This window comes from Pimephales promelas, chromosome 8 (genome assembly GCF_988280905.1).
Source record: "Pimephales promelas chromosome 8, fPimPro1.hap1.1, whole genome shotgun sequence".
NCBI classification, from domain to species: domain Eukaryota; kingdom Metazoa; phylum Chordata; class Actinopteri; order Cypriniformes; family Leuciscidae; genus Pimephales; species Pimephales promelas.
Genome location: NC_142776.1, coordinates 3,456,156 through 3,472,841, shown reverse-complemented (window position 1 = coordinate 3,472,841; position 16,686 = coordinate 3,456,156). Strand labels below are relative to the sequence as shown.

The 16,686-nt window shown below is 36.5% G+C and overlaps 1 protein-coding gene and 1 long non-coding RNA gene across 5 annotated transcripts; one reads left to right on the top strand and one right to left on the bottom strand.

Annotated features, from left to right (window-relative positions):
* Window positions 1-416: 416 nt before the first annotated feature.
* On the top strand, window positions 417-6,278 carry LOC120461035 (uncharacterized). 3 transcript variants are annotated; one of them, XR_016169432.1, is made up of 4 exons: window positions 417-1,615; window positions 1,713-2,058; window positions 2,143-4,413; window positions 5,832-6,278. It is a non-coding gene; the product is annotated as an uncharacterized LOC120461035 (long non-coding RNA). The 3 variants fall into 3 exon arrangements; XR_005618081.2 differs by having other exon boundaries at window positions 417-1,813; window positions 4,299-4,413; XR_016169431.1 differs by having other exon boundaries at window positions 417-2,058.
* Window positions 6,279-7,198: 920 nt separating this feature from the next.
* dmbx1b (diencephalon/mesencephalon homeobox 1b) lies at window positions 7,199-16,415 on the bottom strand. Of its 2 annotated transcripts, none has more exons than XM_039649120.2 (5): window positions 16,215-16,415; window positions 13,318-13,471; window positions 12,866-13,044; window positions 11,410-11,782; window positions 7,199-9,259 (listed from the first exon to the last, which is right to left on the bottom strand). In XM_039649120.2, the coding sequence occupies exons 2-5, from the start codon at window positions 13,469-13,471 to the stop codon at window positions 8,856-8,858; spliced, it is 1,110 nt and encodes a 369-aa protein (XP_039505054.2). In that variant the 5' UTR covers window positions 16,215-16,415; the 3' UTR covers window positions 7,199-8,855. The 2 variants fall into 2 exon arrangements, with proteins under 2 accessions (XP_039505054.2, XP_039505055.2); XM_039649121.2 differs by having other exon boundaries at window positions 7,199-9,256.
* Between the last annotated feature and the right edge of the window lie 271 nt (window positions 16,416-16,686).

Here is a 16,686-nt window from a genome sequence, read left to right as displayed (position 1 = left end):
AGAGCCAGGATATTTTTTAATATAACCCAGATTGTAACCTAGGATGGATTGAGGGTGAGTAAATTATGGGATCATTTTCATTTTTGGATGAACTATACCTTTAAATTGTGGTTCAAAATGAAGAATATTGAAATGAATAATAAAGTTATTGAATCTGATCAGTATCAGTTGTCCATTCTCAATATATGTGTTCAGTTTCAATCAAAATATCCAAGTAAGCCCTATATTTTCTTTTCATGAAAATACTGATGTAATTTAATTGGATATTTGAGCCTTTATTTTGGTATATCAGTTATTTATCATTGTGATATTCACAAATCCACTGCTTTTTTTAAGAGTAAAGATTACTAGAAGTCAGTGTTGTGAGTTTGATGAAGGTTGATGGCCGCGAGGGTTTCTGAAGAGAAAATGCACTTTTTAGAGTAGGTGAAACTTGAAAAGTAAGTAGACTGTGTGTGCGTCTGGCCAGGGACGTACAGCTGGATTAGTGGATAGCTGATAACGATGACTGTAAAGATTTCTGCGATTCAACAGTTCAGTGATTCAGGTTTTGGCGGCTTTGTGGTTCTTATAGCATCGCCTCTGGACAAGATACTCTTTTCTCCTGCGCCGTTCTGCTTCTTTTCTTCTTTTCTTTCGCCATGTCTTCTCTCTCTCTCTACGTCACACCACCCCCCACAGCGCTTCTGCTACGTTTGAGTTTTCCTTTCTTTCCTTCCGCGGTGAGCTCGCCCCGAAGCCCTTATAGCCAAATTGGTTTACATTGGGGAGATAAATGCTCTGCAAATGCGCTTAAACACATACAGTAAAAATGCAGACAGTGCGTATCGGGATTACCGACCAAGTCATGAGGCGCAGAAGAGAGCCGCTGCTCGCAGTCTGTCTCATCCACTTTCAGGAAGAGGATTTAGCATATCCTTGCCTGTCAGTAATTCCTGGAATTATATAACGCCATGGCAAGAATAAAAGTCCGGCGCTATTGTGAAAGTATTGTTTTGCAGGGCTGGCAGAGTGAGTCGTCGGGCGGGTCAGATGGAAGGGGTAAAGACTGCAGAGTTTTCAAGTGAGGATCCTGTCGAGTGGAATTATGGGAAATCTGAGTTAAACCTTCTGAATTTCTGCTGAGCGGCTTCTTCGGTTGTCTTAACTCACGAGTTTGATGCTTCACGTCTCTCCTATAAACTAGAGAATGCTTTCTAAAGTGGCTGAGTTCAGTTTTCTGCTGGTCGAATCACTGAATTCAGTTTCAGTTCAGCCATTATCTCTCTTTTGTCTGAATTTAAAGTTGCACTCTGTCATATCAGGAGGCTAAAATGGTTAATTTACGTGGAAAGGGTCTCCTCAAATATATAGGGGCCAATTGCAAAGCAATACATTAAAGGGTACATATCATGCTTTTAAATCATCCATTTTTACATTTAAATCATACCGTTGTGGTCTATATAAAACAGAACTGCAATGCTTGGGTCTGAATTCCTCATTATTATAGCTCCACAGGCCCCTTTTCTACCCCTTTTCTGATGTGCGTCTTTGAGCGACCCGTTTCAAAGCGGCCCCTTTAAATAAAAATGAGATGCGTCACACCCCGCCCACTCTCCAGGTCGATGAGTTCACGGTCAGTTCAACTCCCCACGTTCGGCCATTATTGTAGTTTGATTAGAGATATACAATAAAAGAACATTTTTATTCACACGTTAATAAAATGTCAACAGAAGACTCGTCCTTCAAGCCTTACATATTCTAGCCAGAGCGAGCGAGTTGATAAAGACGATGACGAACCTGCAGAACAACCTTCATTTGGATATATTGTTATGTAAGTTAACTGTTTTGTTTTATTAGTGAAAGTCGACTATTTCTTTTGTTAAAACAAGCACAAGATAAATGACTACGGTGTAATCTTACCACAAACAATCTGTATTGATAATATGATATGTTTAGAAAAGCATCAGAAAAGCAGCTAAAGGACCATTGATGAAACTCACTACTGCAGACGTGTAACGATACTTCAAAACAAAAACAAAGAAAGACAAAGGTACTGCTAAACCATGACCACCATGTGTAGATAGATAGATAGATAGATAGATAGATAGATAGATAGATAGATAGATAGATAGATAGATAGATAGATAGATAGATAGATAGATAGATAGATAGATAGCCATGAAAAACTAAACTGCTTCAGTCCAGTAAGTGTTCATCAAAAAAGATCACCATGACCTGAAGTGCCGATATTGCAGGTATTATTACTAAACACCAGTAGAACACCAATGATGAAAGTACAATAATTGTTCTGTTTGAGTGTTTTGGTCTAATTTGGTCGCAATATTGACAGTAAGTAAATTGTGTTAGAATTCAAACCTACCTAAAAATCCACCTTTTTTTTCCCGTTTTATTTAATTTATGGCAAAACTCATGCCTCATGCATGCGATAAATTAAAATAGGCTACTGGCTAGTAAAATGTAAGCACACTTCATGCACTGTTATAATTCACTATAAAAGTAGAAATAGCTGGAGAATAAATGTTATAATAATATTAATGTTATTATTATTACCAGTAATTTATTTCATTATTTTATCTTCATTTAGCCAACAAGTAAAAACGTCAGCCTTGCTGAGCAATGATGCAAATCGTCCATTTGCGCCACCTGGTGGTGATTTAGTGAGTGATGCATGTGGCATTTTCCTATCTATTGTTTGCCATCATGGGATCATTTTATGGATTTAGTTTTAATTTGTCTTTAACTTTAATGACTTTTTTATTATTATTAAACAGCTGAAACACATTTAAGCTTGGAAAAAAAATCAATATAACCCATTAAACATTAAATTATTATACAATTTCTCCTTAGAACCCTTTTTTTGCATAAAGTGTTCTTTAGAATTAAGTCAAGATCCCTAGAGTTCTAAATAGAACCCCACTGATCCTTTTTCCTGAGAGTGTAGCACCTGCATTTTAGCAACAAAAAAATAGCCTGTTGACAGGCCAAGTCAGAGCGTGGAAGGGTAATGATCATGTAAAAGGGGAAACAATATAAATACTTTAAACTAACCCTTTAAAGCTCTACACCCACTGATATGGAGAGCGTTTAAACGCATAACTTTACTTCAAAATAAATGCTTGTTCTTGCAAAGTCTCAAACCCTCCAGACAGAGTGTTAAAATCAGACGCGCCCCACTGATATTCCCTGACTCCTCTACTTTATGCACATCCAGCAAGGTTAGAACAAAACTCATACCATGCCATTGAAACAGCCCCTTTTCACACTCTTTTATGGTTCCTCTAAAGGTCTTAGCCGTGCAGCAAAGGAGAGCTGTCACTGGGGAACCTGAGCCCATTGATGAACTGACAGCCACTGCCAGAATATGATCCTAATCCTGTTCCCAGCATTCTTTAACCCACTGCCATCGCAGTGCCGGCACATATTCAAGCAGCTGTCAACTCAGAAAATCCCTATAACAGAGCACAACCCTAAAACACATCAAAGAGCTCGACCTCGACAGCGTAACACACACACACACCCACACCCAACCCCAAAACTGCACGTTTGTACACAGCACACGCTAAATATTGGTTGTGAAAGTGTCAAACAAGAGATTTAACATGTTGTATTTGTCAAAAAATGTATTGCATTAATGATCACTGAACCGGTTTTGCTTCAGGACGCAGATTTTATCTCAGAGATTTAGTTACTGAATAAAATCGAATGTTTGTGTTTATTAATCCCTGCATAGAAGCCAAAAATGTGAAACTATTAACATAGACTGAGTACGAAAATTGACATTATAATTATGCACTTTTTTCAATGGTTTCAAGGCCAATAATTCAAACCATGTTACTTTTGTTGAAAAGTATTTATGTTCATGGTTAACTTAAATTAAAATAAAATTCTTAAAATTAGCATTTCGAAGAATACCCAGTCTTGTCTTAGGGCAATTAACTTTTTTGATCCACTTCAAATTTTGACTATACTATTTTGAGGAAGATCATTGTTTTGGTTGTGCATTATATGTGACTGCGGATGACTATGGTTCTTTGTCATAACTAAAAAGAGAGAGATGAATCTACTGCTCATAGCTTTATTAACAGACTTGACCACAATGAAATGACCCTTCACAATAGAAAATGCTTACAATGAACTGTTAGAGAGCAATTTATCTGTAAAATAAAACACCTTACTCTAATAAAAACACAATCTCTTTTACAACGTTTCAAACCCCTCAGTTCTCGCCATCTCCGAAATGCCAAGCTGATGTTGATTCTTGTTTTATTACGAGCTCTTTCTCTCTTTGCCCGCAGTCTCTCCTCTGTTCGGTGTGTTTAAAACTGGTGAATCTCCGGATGTTCTCCTTTCTCACTCGTTGTGACAACTAACCCCTTTACTGTATTTACGGATGTGAGGAGACACACACAGGTGAGTGACAATGTCCCATCAGTCATCCCGACAGGTCTAATATAAACACTTATAATAGCCATACCATAGTGAATCAGGGTAAAAACACCTGATGATGTATTAACTCATCATTTACATTAAGTTAAATGTAAACAAAAACGTTAGCGTGTACGTTTGTATATTTTAATTAGAGCTGGGAGATTTTTTTTCCTTAAGAAAATCAGATTTTTTTTTTAAATAAAAAACTTAATTTACGATTTTCTTCATTTAAAACAAAATAACTGCGAACTGTATATTTAAAAAAAAATGTATGTATTGTATTTAATTAAAGTGCATCAACATGAACAAAATTGCAAAGGCTAACCCATTTATCTAACTGAAAAGTCGCTGTGTGAGCAACAAAGATTGTTAAACAGCCACATTATTTATATGATTTAAATGATTTTTTTTGAAAATATGGATCGATGGATCGATTTTTAAATCAAATTGATTTTTTTCCTCTAATTTTAAAGTATTTATTGTTCATTTTATTTCAAGTAACTCGATGTTTTTTTATGGTTTTAGTTAACTCTAATAACTCTTCTCCCTTTTAAAACTTAAAGGGATTCACTTTAAAAAAAAAAACTTTTGCTGATGATTTTTTTGCTGATTAAGTCATCCAAGATGTCCACGTCTTTTTTTTTTCTTCAGTAGAAAAGAAATTAAGGTTTTTGATGAAAACATTCCAGGATTTTTCTCCATATAATGGACTTCAATGGTAACCAAACAGTTCAAGGTTCAAAAGACAGTTTCAGTGCAAACTGTTCAAAGGGCTTTAAACAACACCAGACGATGAATAAGGGTCTTATCTAGGACCCTTTGAGTCATGACATGAAAAGATTCGTTCATTTTGATGAATGAGTTTGAACAGGAGAGTCACGAACGCGCATCACAGAACAGAGCTTATAAAACTTAAACTTTGTTATTTATTTTTTAAATGAGTGATCGTTTCGCTTGATAAGACCCTTATTCATCGCCTGGTGTCGTTTAAAGCCCTTTGAAGCTGCACTGAAACTCTAATTTGGACCTTGTTTGGTTCCCAATGAAGTCCATTATATGGAGAAAAATCCTGAAATTAATTTCTTTCCGACTGAAGAAAGAAAGACGTGGACATCTTGGATGACATGGGGGTGAGTAAATTATTAGCGAAAGTTTTTTTTTTTTAAGTGAACTACTCCTTTAAGAGATGTTAACCGTTATTATGCTATTGTTAAAGATCTTGTCTTTTCTGCCTGGAGTGAGAATGAAATCCATCTTTTTCAAATTCGCCGTAGTTCCAGCATTTAAAGTACGGGCTGTTAACAGGAGTCTGAACACGACATGTCTTCTCACTCCATTCCTCTGTTCTTCCTCAACTTAATCCACTGGTATCCTGACCCGTGTTAATCTGCTTACTGCAGAGAGTTGTGCTCCAGAGCTGCCAAACCTCTGACAGGAGGGTGGCGACGGCCTCGCCGGGGTGATCCACTCGTCTTCTGCCTCTGTGTGTTAAGCTTTTCTCTGGATCTGTTATCAAGATGAGCATGCATGCAAAAGAGTGGGGGGAAAAAAAAAAACAGAAATAGAAAGGGCACGCGTGCAGAAAACATTCCATTCCATCCATTTATTTAGTTATGGTGAGCAATTAATGCATTGCATATGGATTTAAAAAATGTAATTTTAGAGAATAAGCATGCTCAAAAATCGAATCAATGTGTCTGTAACCTCAAATTAATTTTAGCTCAGTGATCTGACCTAACCCATCCTTATTTTTTATTTAGCCTATCCACTGTAAAAAATTAATACGCCTTATCTAATCAATAAAATTGTGGCAACAGATTACAAGCAATATTATTAATTAAATTTAGCAAATTAGAATTGAGTGATAATTAATCAAATTAACTCCTTAAAAGTTAACCTTTTAAAATGAGTAAAGTTTACACCCAAAAATGTAACAAAAAAATCTGAATCAAAGATTAATTAAGAACTATTTATATTATATTGCCAATATTGAAGACGCCTGATGTAAACAATCAAGTCATTTTAAAACAATCAAAACAAACACCGATCACCATAATGGTGACTTAAATGTATGTTTTTGTTTGTTTGTTGTAAGTTTTACTCATTTTAAATGGTTAACTTTTAAGGAATTAATTTGATTAATTATTACTCAATTCTAATTTGTTGATTAATAATATTGCTTGTAATCTGTTGCCACAATTTTTTTTGATTATATAAAATGTCTTCATTTTCACAGTGAATACACTTGCCGAACCTCAAATTAACAAAGGCAAAACTCATAATTAGTATACTAATTATGAGTTTTGCTGTAGAGCAATAGTGTTAGTTGCCTAATTCATGATGAATTTAGCTTCTGTTGTAATTACAGGTAAAATTACAGAATTTTAAATGACCATTTTAAAATTGTGGAACTGTAAGAAATGCATGATTATTATTATTATTATAATAACTTTTAAGATGAATGTTACTCAGTGGCATAAAAAGTGTTGCATTAAATATCGTCAAATGCAGGTGTGATGGAAAAGAAAAAAAATTCAAATCTGAAATACTCAACAAACAACTACAATTACACATTCAGTTCATATATGTGGTTTATTCCCTTTCATTTCACAGATAAATTATTCACATTTATTTAAACAATTCCATTAGACTCTAAGATGACAAATCACATGGCAAGACATCAGGAACATCAGTCCGGGTGATGCGGAAGTCTCTCTGATGTGTGCAGAAGCTTCAACCATACGCAAGATCCACAGACGCTTAAACATTTCTTCAAATATACAAACGGGAGGCTTCACTACCTTCTACTAAGGCTGTGGACCTGAATAAGCTTATTTACAGAGACAATTTTATTTATGTTTTTGCATTTCAAAGTGCAAAGCAAGGGGTGTTTGGAAAAGTTTAAAACCTCTGCCATGCAGTCAGACCTTAACATTTCAAAGTCATCCAAACTTCTCCACTCCGCCATGCTAAATGATACTGAAACAGCTCCAGCTCAGCCAGCTGTCATGATTTCTGCACACTAATGTTATGTAGGCCCTGTTTACACCTTGTATTAAGATGCGTTTTGGTCGATCGGATCACAAGTGGACGACAGGTGTAAACGGGGTGTAAACACCGAAAAAATTATTTATCTAATCAATAAAATTGTGGCAACAGATTACAAGCAATATTATTAATTCAATGGGCTCTATGCACGGCGGTATTTCCGGTGAAGGATTAAGGATGCTCGATAACTTCCGCCGATCGTAGAGTCCAATGCAATACCGAGAATTTATATTGAATTTTATACTCCATGGTTATAATAAAGAAACGTTAGTCACAAAAACAGATAAAACAGACACCCCTCGTTATGTTTATGCTTCTTTTTAAAATTATATTAAATAAACATAACTATATATAAAATGACATCTAAACGTATGTACGTTTCGTTTCAAAGACGAGAGGACAGTAAATTTTGAAGACTCTGCCATAATCCCGTTTTCCTCGGTTCTCCTCCGCTTAAATCTCCACAACCGGAAATGGACGAGCATCCTTGCGTCAAATGCGGATCTTAATAGTGCATATAGCCCATTGAACAAATTAGAATTGAGTAATAATTAATCAAATTAACTCCTTAAATGTTAACTACTTAAAATGAGTAAGGTTTACACCAAAAAATTTAACAAAAATATCTGTTATTCAGATGTTTAACAAGCAGAATCACTGAAGGAGAAAACCGTCATTTTAAAACAAACCTAAAACAAAAACTGATCACCACAATGGTGACTTAAATGTATGTTTTTTGTACGTTTCACTCATTTTAAATGGTTAACATTAATTTGATTCATTATTACTTAATTCTATTGTTAAATTGAATTAATAATATTGCTTGTAATCTGTTGCCACAATATTTTTGATTAGATAAAGCATATTCATTTTTACAGTGCACTCAACAGTCAAACAGGTAGTCCAATTCAAGCTTTCGTAGTGTAAATGATCATGTGGTCGAATGTGTTCAAAAGGCCGTCTGAACTAGGAAGAGCTCTAGCCAGACAGGATTTAACTTTGTCGGATGAAGACCCAAGTTTGTTTTGAAGATGAAACAAGCACAATTTTCTCTCTCCATTCCTGATTTATAACACACACTCTTGTGTTTGTCAGAGCCGAAACTAAAGCTGATGCTCTCTGTGTGTTTTTCCATCGTCTCCAGGCGTTCACATGTAAATTGCATGAGCTTATTAATTTTGTCCATTAGATCTGAACATATATTAACCCACCCATAGACCCTCCCCTTGAAGAAATCAGGACAGAAGTGGTCAAAAGTGGACAATAGAGACGGATTAAAACACCAGGTGTCAACTCTTAAACATGTGATCCGATCGACCAAAACACATTATAATACCACGTGCAAATTTAGATCCTAAACAGAAGACATTGAGAGGTTAGTTTGGAAGCGTGTCCAAGCCGAGTGATGCAGCGTGTTGCTTCGCCCTCAGACGCAGGTTTTCGATGCTTGTGGTTTTGCTGTTGAGGGCCGGGAGAGCAGCAGATCCCTGCATCAGGGGCCCGCTCCACATCTGCTGGGCCTGGGACAGGGACTGGTAGTAGGGCGGACACGGCAGCGATCCCAGCGGAGACGCCATGTTCATGTTTACGCCCAGGTAGGGTAAGGAGGAGGGCGTGGACACGTCGAAGGCGGGGTAGTGCATGATGTTGTTGGTGGCGGCCATGTGCTGGCGAAACTGCTCCTGCAGGCGGAAGAGACTGAGAGGAGACGAGGCGTAGGAGTTAGTCTGAGCCACTCCGCCACTGGAGGAGGGAAGAGCCGGGGAACCAAGCGGATCTTCTGGGGAGGGGGGAAGACAATGTAATACTGTTTGCATTCAACATCCTTAAAGATACTGCTCACCCAAAAATGTATATTCTCTCATTGATGTTCCAAACTATAAAGGCCCGTACACACCGGGACGGATATCAGCGCACGTTGTTCGCCAGCGTTTTTCAAGGCGTTTTTTGTAGCGATTTTCACTGACGATGAGCCGAGTGAACATGCAAATTCATTCCCTGACATTAGATGGCGCCCATTTGCGCAATACCTCTCCATACAGTTCTCTTTTATCAAGATGTTTGTAGTCGCCGTCGCGTTTGTCATATAGTTCTTTAGGTCCCACTTTATATTAAGTGGCTATAAGTACTATGAACTTACATTAAAAAATAAGTACAATATACTTCTGCTCATGTATATTGTATTGTAAAACACTTTTTGCTGCTATTGTCTGGGTAAGTTTAGGGGCAGGTGTGGTGGTATGGGTAGGTTAAAGTGTAAGGGATGGGTCAGCTGTGTAATTACAGATGTAATTACATAAATTAGTTACAGCTGTAATTACATGCTGGTATTTTAAAAATATAAGTACAATGTAAAAACATGTATACACAATAAGTCCATTGTATCAAATTATTTGTTTCAATGAAAGTACATAGTACTTAAAGACACTTAATATAAAGTGGGACCATTATTTATGTTCCATCTAACACCAACGAGATCAGCAGCTCTACATTCATCTTGCCTCGCATCTTCCTCATCTTATTTCTTCCTGGCTCTGTAGACGGCGACGGTTACTTGGCGTAGATCTTCTTCTCCGTTACGTATGTGTGCTCGGCAAGACCGTTTTGTGTTTGATGAGCGCCCCGAAGTTGTGTTTTACTGTAACTTCAGAAGCTTGTCCAAACACGTGAGCAAAAGTAGCAATCTCATTGGTCGGATAGTTTTTGACGTGGCGCGTCAAACAAAAACAAAAAACAAAAAAACGAACCCGAGGCGTTTTTTTTTTTTTTTTAAAAAACAGGCGTTTTACGTGTCGGTGTGCACACTTTACATTGGTGCCCATTGTCGAGTCACGAGATGTTAAACGTCAGCGAATATTGGACGCGAAATTCGTCCCTTAAGACTTTGGTTAAATTTTGGCACAAAGGCGTCCTATAAAGAAATATTCACCTAAAAATGAATATTCTGTCATCAATTATTCAATCTCATGTTGTTCCAAACCCACTTCGAAAGACAAATTACAATATATTTTATGAAACCGTGAGGAAAGCCCAGGTAACCAAAACTTAATAGCCTAGATCTAAAATGGTTATAAAGGGTTAGTAAGCGGTTCAATCGAAGTTTTGTGAAGAGAAATGATTGCTTTATATAATGAACAGAAAGCGTTTTTCGCATAAAGACGATGACGCTGTCAAAACGATCCCCGAAAATGATTAAAAAAACACTGTATTATGCTGCCAGGCCAGTAGTTGGCTGCGTCACTTTGTAAAAAAAAAACAACAACAATAGTAATACGCATGACGTCACTGTTTTCACAAATTCGCGGGGGTTTTTTCGTTTACATGGAGACAATAATGGTATCGTTTTCAAAAACTTGCAATTTTATTTTATTTACATCTAAATAATGATCAACATGCCCAGATTTTTAACCTGTAAAGTTAATTCTATCTTGTCATTTGTTCGGTGTTTCCAACCCGATCTCACGACCAAGTCGTACGAATTCGACGAATGATTAAAAAGTGGCTAATTCGTAACAATTCATACGACCTCACTCGTACGAATTAATACGATTTTGCTAAATCGTACATATTTTACGAATTGGCCAATTCGTATGAATTCGTACGAATGACCTACCCCTGACCCCGCCCCTAAACCTAACCATCACGTGGGTTTAGACAAATCGTACAAATTAGTACGAGTGAGGTCGTACGAATTAGTACGAATTAGACACTTTTTAATCATGCGTCGAATTCGTACGAATTGGTCGTGAGATAGTGTTGGTGTTTCTCCTTTTGTGTTCCCCGCAGGAGTTTGGAATGATGTGATTTGAAAAATTATAACAGTAAAATAATTTTTGGTTGAACTAACCCCTAATTCTCTTTAATCTTTTCGAAAGTGTTTTTTTCTGAAGCATCGTGAAAGAAAAATCATACATGAATAGCTATTCTTACCTAATTTAGGGCTGATTGGTTTGCAAGAAGGTGAAGTGTCGTCTGTTGTCAGGGGAGGCCCCGCCTCTTTTGTTTCATCTTTGATTGACAGCGATTCGTCCTCTCTGTCAGTCATGTCCTCCGCCCCTGACTCCGCCCCTGATTGTTCCGGTGAGGTGACATTGACCTCCTCACTCGGCTCACAGGGAGGGGCACACGTGGAGCCACGCCCATCTGAAGGAGAGGGCGGGGCTTGAGAATCAATGGGCGGGGCTTCTTCTTTTCCTTCTTCCTGCGCGCTCTCCATCCCAGCATCCTTCATCCTCTGAAGCTGCTCTTTCTGCAAGCTGCGCTGCTTCTTGCGAAACTTTGCGCGGCGGTTTTTAAACCACACCTGTTAGTGTGAAGAAATTGGTGTTTGTGAATCTTTAAAGTGAATCGTTGAATTAAGGCAAGACGCCTTGCACTGCTGATATAGAGTAAAAACTTAAGCAATGACCATAATGAGTAATCAGTACATCAAGAAAATTGTTTTGTATTTCAAGATTTCTGAAATTTAATGTTCAAATATGCAAATTAGACAATATCTAGTGTGTGCACAAATGTAGAAATGTTCATTTTTGTAGTGTTCATTTTGGATATTTCTTTAGCTCCATAATTTAGATAATCCTATCAACAACGAGAAAAACTATTTATACCATGTTTTTTTGGGGAAAAATATATAAAACAGGTGAATAATACATGAACAAACCCCTTTGTAAAAACCTTCAGAGTATAGATAGGAGTTAAGCAGGAAAGTTTAGTGTATAGTAAGTGCTGATTTATATTTGTAACTAACATCTATCAAGGGCTTGAAGCCAGAGGGGCGTAAGTAGCATTTTTGGCGAATATAAGTTCTTTATATCAAAATAAAGGTCTCGATGAGCTCTAATGGTGTCAAAATACCTATCTGAGATCAAACTGTATTGAATATAGCAACAAAAGTTGTATCTGACATATTTGATATATTTTTTTGTGTTAATATGCCATACATTTTTTACTTAAATACTCATTCATGCAAGTATGCCTGTGGTTGCAATGTTTGTGGTTTATGGTTAATAATACAGGTGATTGAAGTGTGAAGTGTGTCAATTTTGTTTTGTCTCACCAGTAAAGTTTGTTAAAAGCCACTTACGCCCCTCTGGCTCCAAGCCCTCGCTATATGCAAATACAATTTAGTTACAAAATCTAAATAAAAACTCCTAATTGTGTATTTTTTTTTCTTTGCATTTATAGTCACTAAATGCAAAGTTTTAGTCTAGTAACTTAAGCTAAATGAAATCTCAAAATTGACCAGTGCATGAAAAAAAACTATATTTCTGTCTGTAGTGTTTTTAATTAAGGTGCACAATAATGCCTATAGCCTACATCGTTGTGTCCTGGCATCTTTTATGTGCTTTTTGATCTTGAAGTGATTCCCCATCGGCTGTGGACTGACCTGCACTCGAGCTTCGGGGAGGTTGGTGCACATGGCCAGGCGTTCACGCATGACCACATCAGGGTAGTGAGTTTTCTGGAAGGTTTTCTCCAGCGCCTCGAGCTGCTGCGCGGTGAAGGCTGTTCGGCTGCGGCGCTGCTTCCGGTGCTGAGAGCCGTACCGAGCCTCTAAGATGATGTCTACACACACACACGTTGAAGATTATTGGTGAGTTTCATAACAAACTTGTCTATCTATCTATCTATCTATCTATCTATCTATCTATCTATCTATCTATCTATCTATCTATCTATCTATCTATCTATCTATCTATCTATCTATCTATCTATCTATCTATCTATCTATCTATCTATCTATCTATCTATCTATCTATCTATCTATCGATAAATGAATTAATTAATTAATTAATTAATTAATTAATTAATTTGAACTTTGAGGTGAGCGGTGATTACCTGCCAGTCTCTCCGCCAGGGTGAGCGCGTGCACGGAGGGCCGGTAGTCGGGCGCGTGCTGCGCGTGCTGCGCGGCCTGTTGATGCAGGTTGTACATGGCGCTCAGCGAGTTCATGGCGTGCAGTGAGTAGCCGTTCACCCCGTAGTGCTGCATCTGTTAGACGACAGAACATGCAGAAGATTACCTGACTGATGATAATAAATAAGTAGGCCTATTTCATTTCTCCGTTTATTTCTCCGCATAATTAGCCTATATGCATAAAGATACACTCTAAAAAATGCTGGGTTGTTTTAACCCAACTTTGGGTCAAATATGGACTAACCCAGCCGTTGGGTTAAATTTTTACATTACATTTTTAACCCAACATTTTGGGTTTGTCCATATTTGACCCAAAATTGGGTTAAAACAACCCAGCATTTTTTAGAGTGTAGCCTGAAGTAATTTCACCACATGAAAAATAAATAACTGACAGAATTTGAACATATACAAAAAATATATACTATACTTAAAAATAAAAGTTATTTATTGGCATTAATTGTTACAGGAAAAAACTTGAAATCCACCATGGAATCTTGTCGCACAAAAATAATCATTTTTTAAATGTTCTTCAAACTAAGAAAAAAAATTGTTATTTTAAGAAATTCTCACCGAAAAGTGTTTCAAAAATGGTTCTTCCATGGTATCACTGCAAACACTTTAAGAGTGCATTGCATTTTTAAGAGTGTAGCCTAACTTAAATCAAACCATCTCATATTTCAATTCACCAGTAATCATTTATTTCTCGCATACCGTATCATTTTATTGTAAATTAAAGGATTTAGTTCCCTCATAAATGAAGGAATAATTCTTTCCTATAATATTACAGTTAGCATTACAGCATTACAGTCTTACAACAAAAGTTTAGTATCGTAAACAAATATCGTAAACAACATATGAACTGTGTGTTCATAAACTTTCTCTTCATATTTTCTTGTAAAACGCTCGCTACATTTTTAACACTATAGGCTACGAATTTTTTGTTATTTTATTTCATTTGTATCGAATCATTTTTTGTGCTAAAAATGCTTGGTAATTCTTTGTTTTTTCTTCTCATTTTAAGCAAATACTAGGCCTAACTTAATGACAAATGAACAGCTAATATCGGTGTATGCTATAACTTTTGTTTATTCACTTTTATTAAATTGGAAAACGTGTATAAAAAAAGAATATGGAAAAGCTGTTGTTTACTTTTTTTTTAATTCAATCTGAACAAAAACATTGTATTCATCATGATGGCGTAGCTATATGACACAATCGATGATGAATGTTTTCGTTCAGTTTGCAAGCAGCCGTGACAGATGGACTTTTGATAGCTCGTCTATCAAATTAAATATATGCCTTTATAAATAATTCGTTTTGGGTAGCCTATGTTGAAGACATTTTAAAAAGTGAATTAATTTTTGTGCATTCTCTTTGCAAGAACTGCTCTAGGCCATATTTGACAATAGACTGTCAAAAAAACGCTTTTAATAAATAGGCAGTAATAAACAGTTAGCCCCAATTATAGGCCTATAGTAGCACCGCAGAGGATTGAATCTGAATTTATTCCGGATTTTCCATCATTAAGCTGCAGTTTGATCACCCTTTAATCTGTGATAATTGGCTACAGTGTAATAATCTCTTTATTAGTCATAATTATTTTTTGAAGTAAGGATATAAGCAGCCTGAGGGTTTAGGATTTAGTCCTGACTAAAGAGCCCGTGGCATTTGTGTCACTGACACTAAATTCCCCAGTGTAATCATATTCCAGCCACATGGGAATACTTTAATTCGGCTTAACAAAAAGTGCTTTGCTAAACATTTACTGTGTGTCTGTCCCGCGGTGTTGAGCTCAGTCGGTGCTCTTTCTGTCGCCTCTGGGCTGGTTCTGTTGGGGATGTGTGTGTGTGTGTGTGCATTTATAAATGCGCGTAATGTTGCTGCAGATATAGCTTTCATTACCAGTCTGAGTCTGGCCTGATGGACGCGAGGTAGTTTGTGTTTGACGACATGCACTTGGTGCCCATTTTTTTAACAACCAGCCACAATATTTCCAAGACATTGTGATTAAAATAATTTTTTATTTGCAACATGTTTTTTTGTCTTAAATTTTTTTTTCTAATTATCTCTTTAAAAAATCGCTCTAAAAAAATGGTGGGTTGTTTCAATACCTACACGTTTGGGTCAAATATGGACAACCGTTGGTTTAAAAATTCAGCCTAATTTAACATTTTAAACGAAAAGTTGGGTTTTAAAATGTAATTCAATTTATAAATAACAACAATTGGGTTTGTCCATATTTTGGGTTGAAACAACCAATCATTTGAGTAAATCAAGGCTTAATATATAGGCCTACGTTTAGTTTAAATATAGCCATAATACATATTACAAAATATAGGCCTACTCCATAGCCTATATAAATAATATATAAAGTTTAGTCATTTCTAACTAATCTGAATGTAGGTGGTCTGTTAAGCATTAGCCTATATAAGCTACTGTATTTTTTAGGTTTAAACTCCCAATTAAATTTAAAATTTAAAATATTAGGCTGAATTCGATGATGATAATAATAATGACTGAATTAATTTGTAAGAGTCCGATCATAGATATATCCTCAACAACTTCACACTTTCACCGCCAACAGTTTGTAATTCAATGTTTGTTAAATATTTTACGAATATTTTATTCATTAGCCTATAATAGACAGTCAGTTTCAAGTCTTTAAGGGCCACGTCAAATATAAAAATAACTTTAGGTAAGCCTAATTTAGATAATTTAGGTTAGCCTATATGTGCAAGTTAAAACACATAAAGTCATGAAAGCAGTTATTAAAACTGATTTTCACAGGCTCATATGAATTTTTAAAGTGTTTACTCACCTCTCTGAGAAGTTTGTCCCCCTCCGAACTTTAACAACAATTTAGCAACTGAACAGAAGTGATTTTTCCCAGTCTGTCTGCAGTTTAATATCCTGTTGGAAGTCAAACGTATCCGAGACTGTTTACAACTGCTCTGTTCTGAAGAATGTTTGATGTTAGTCCTCAAAAATATCACAGCCTCCGCGGGTCAGAGCGCTTGAAGCTCCCGCCCATCGGCCAATGAGGAGCGCGATCAGATCACAGCGGCACCTGATTGGTCAATTCGCTGTCAGTCAGAGGTCATTTACCTTCAGTTCCTCACGGGTTCATGCTGACCTGTGCTACGTATGCTTTTTTATGCTCTTATAAATATATGACGACTGACGCAATCAGTTATAAATAAATTAATATTAAATTATAAATACTAGCCTAATTTTAAACATTAGCAGCTAAAATATTTTAAACGTCTAAAAGATAACACTCTAAAAATACT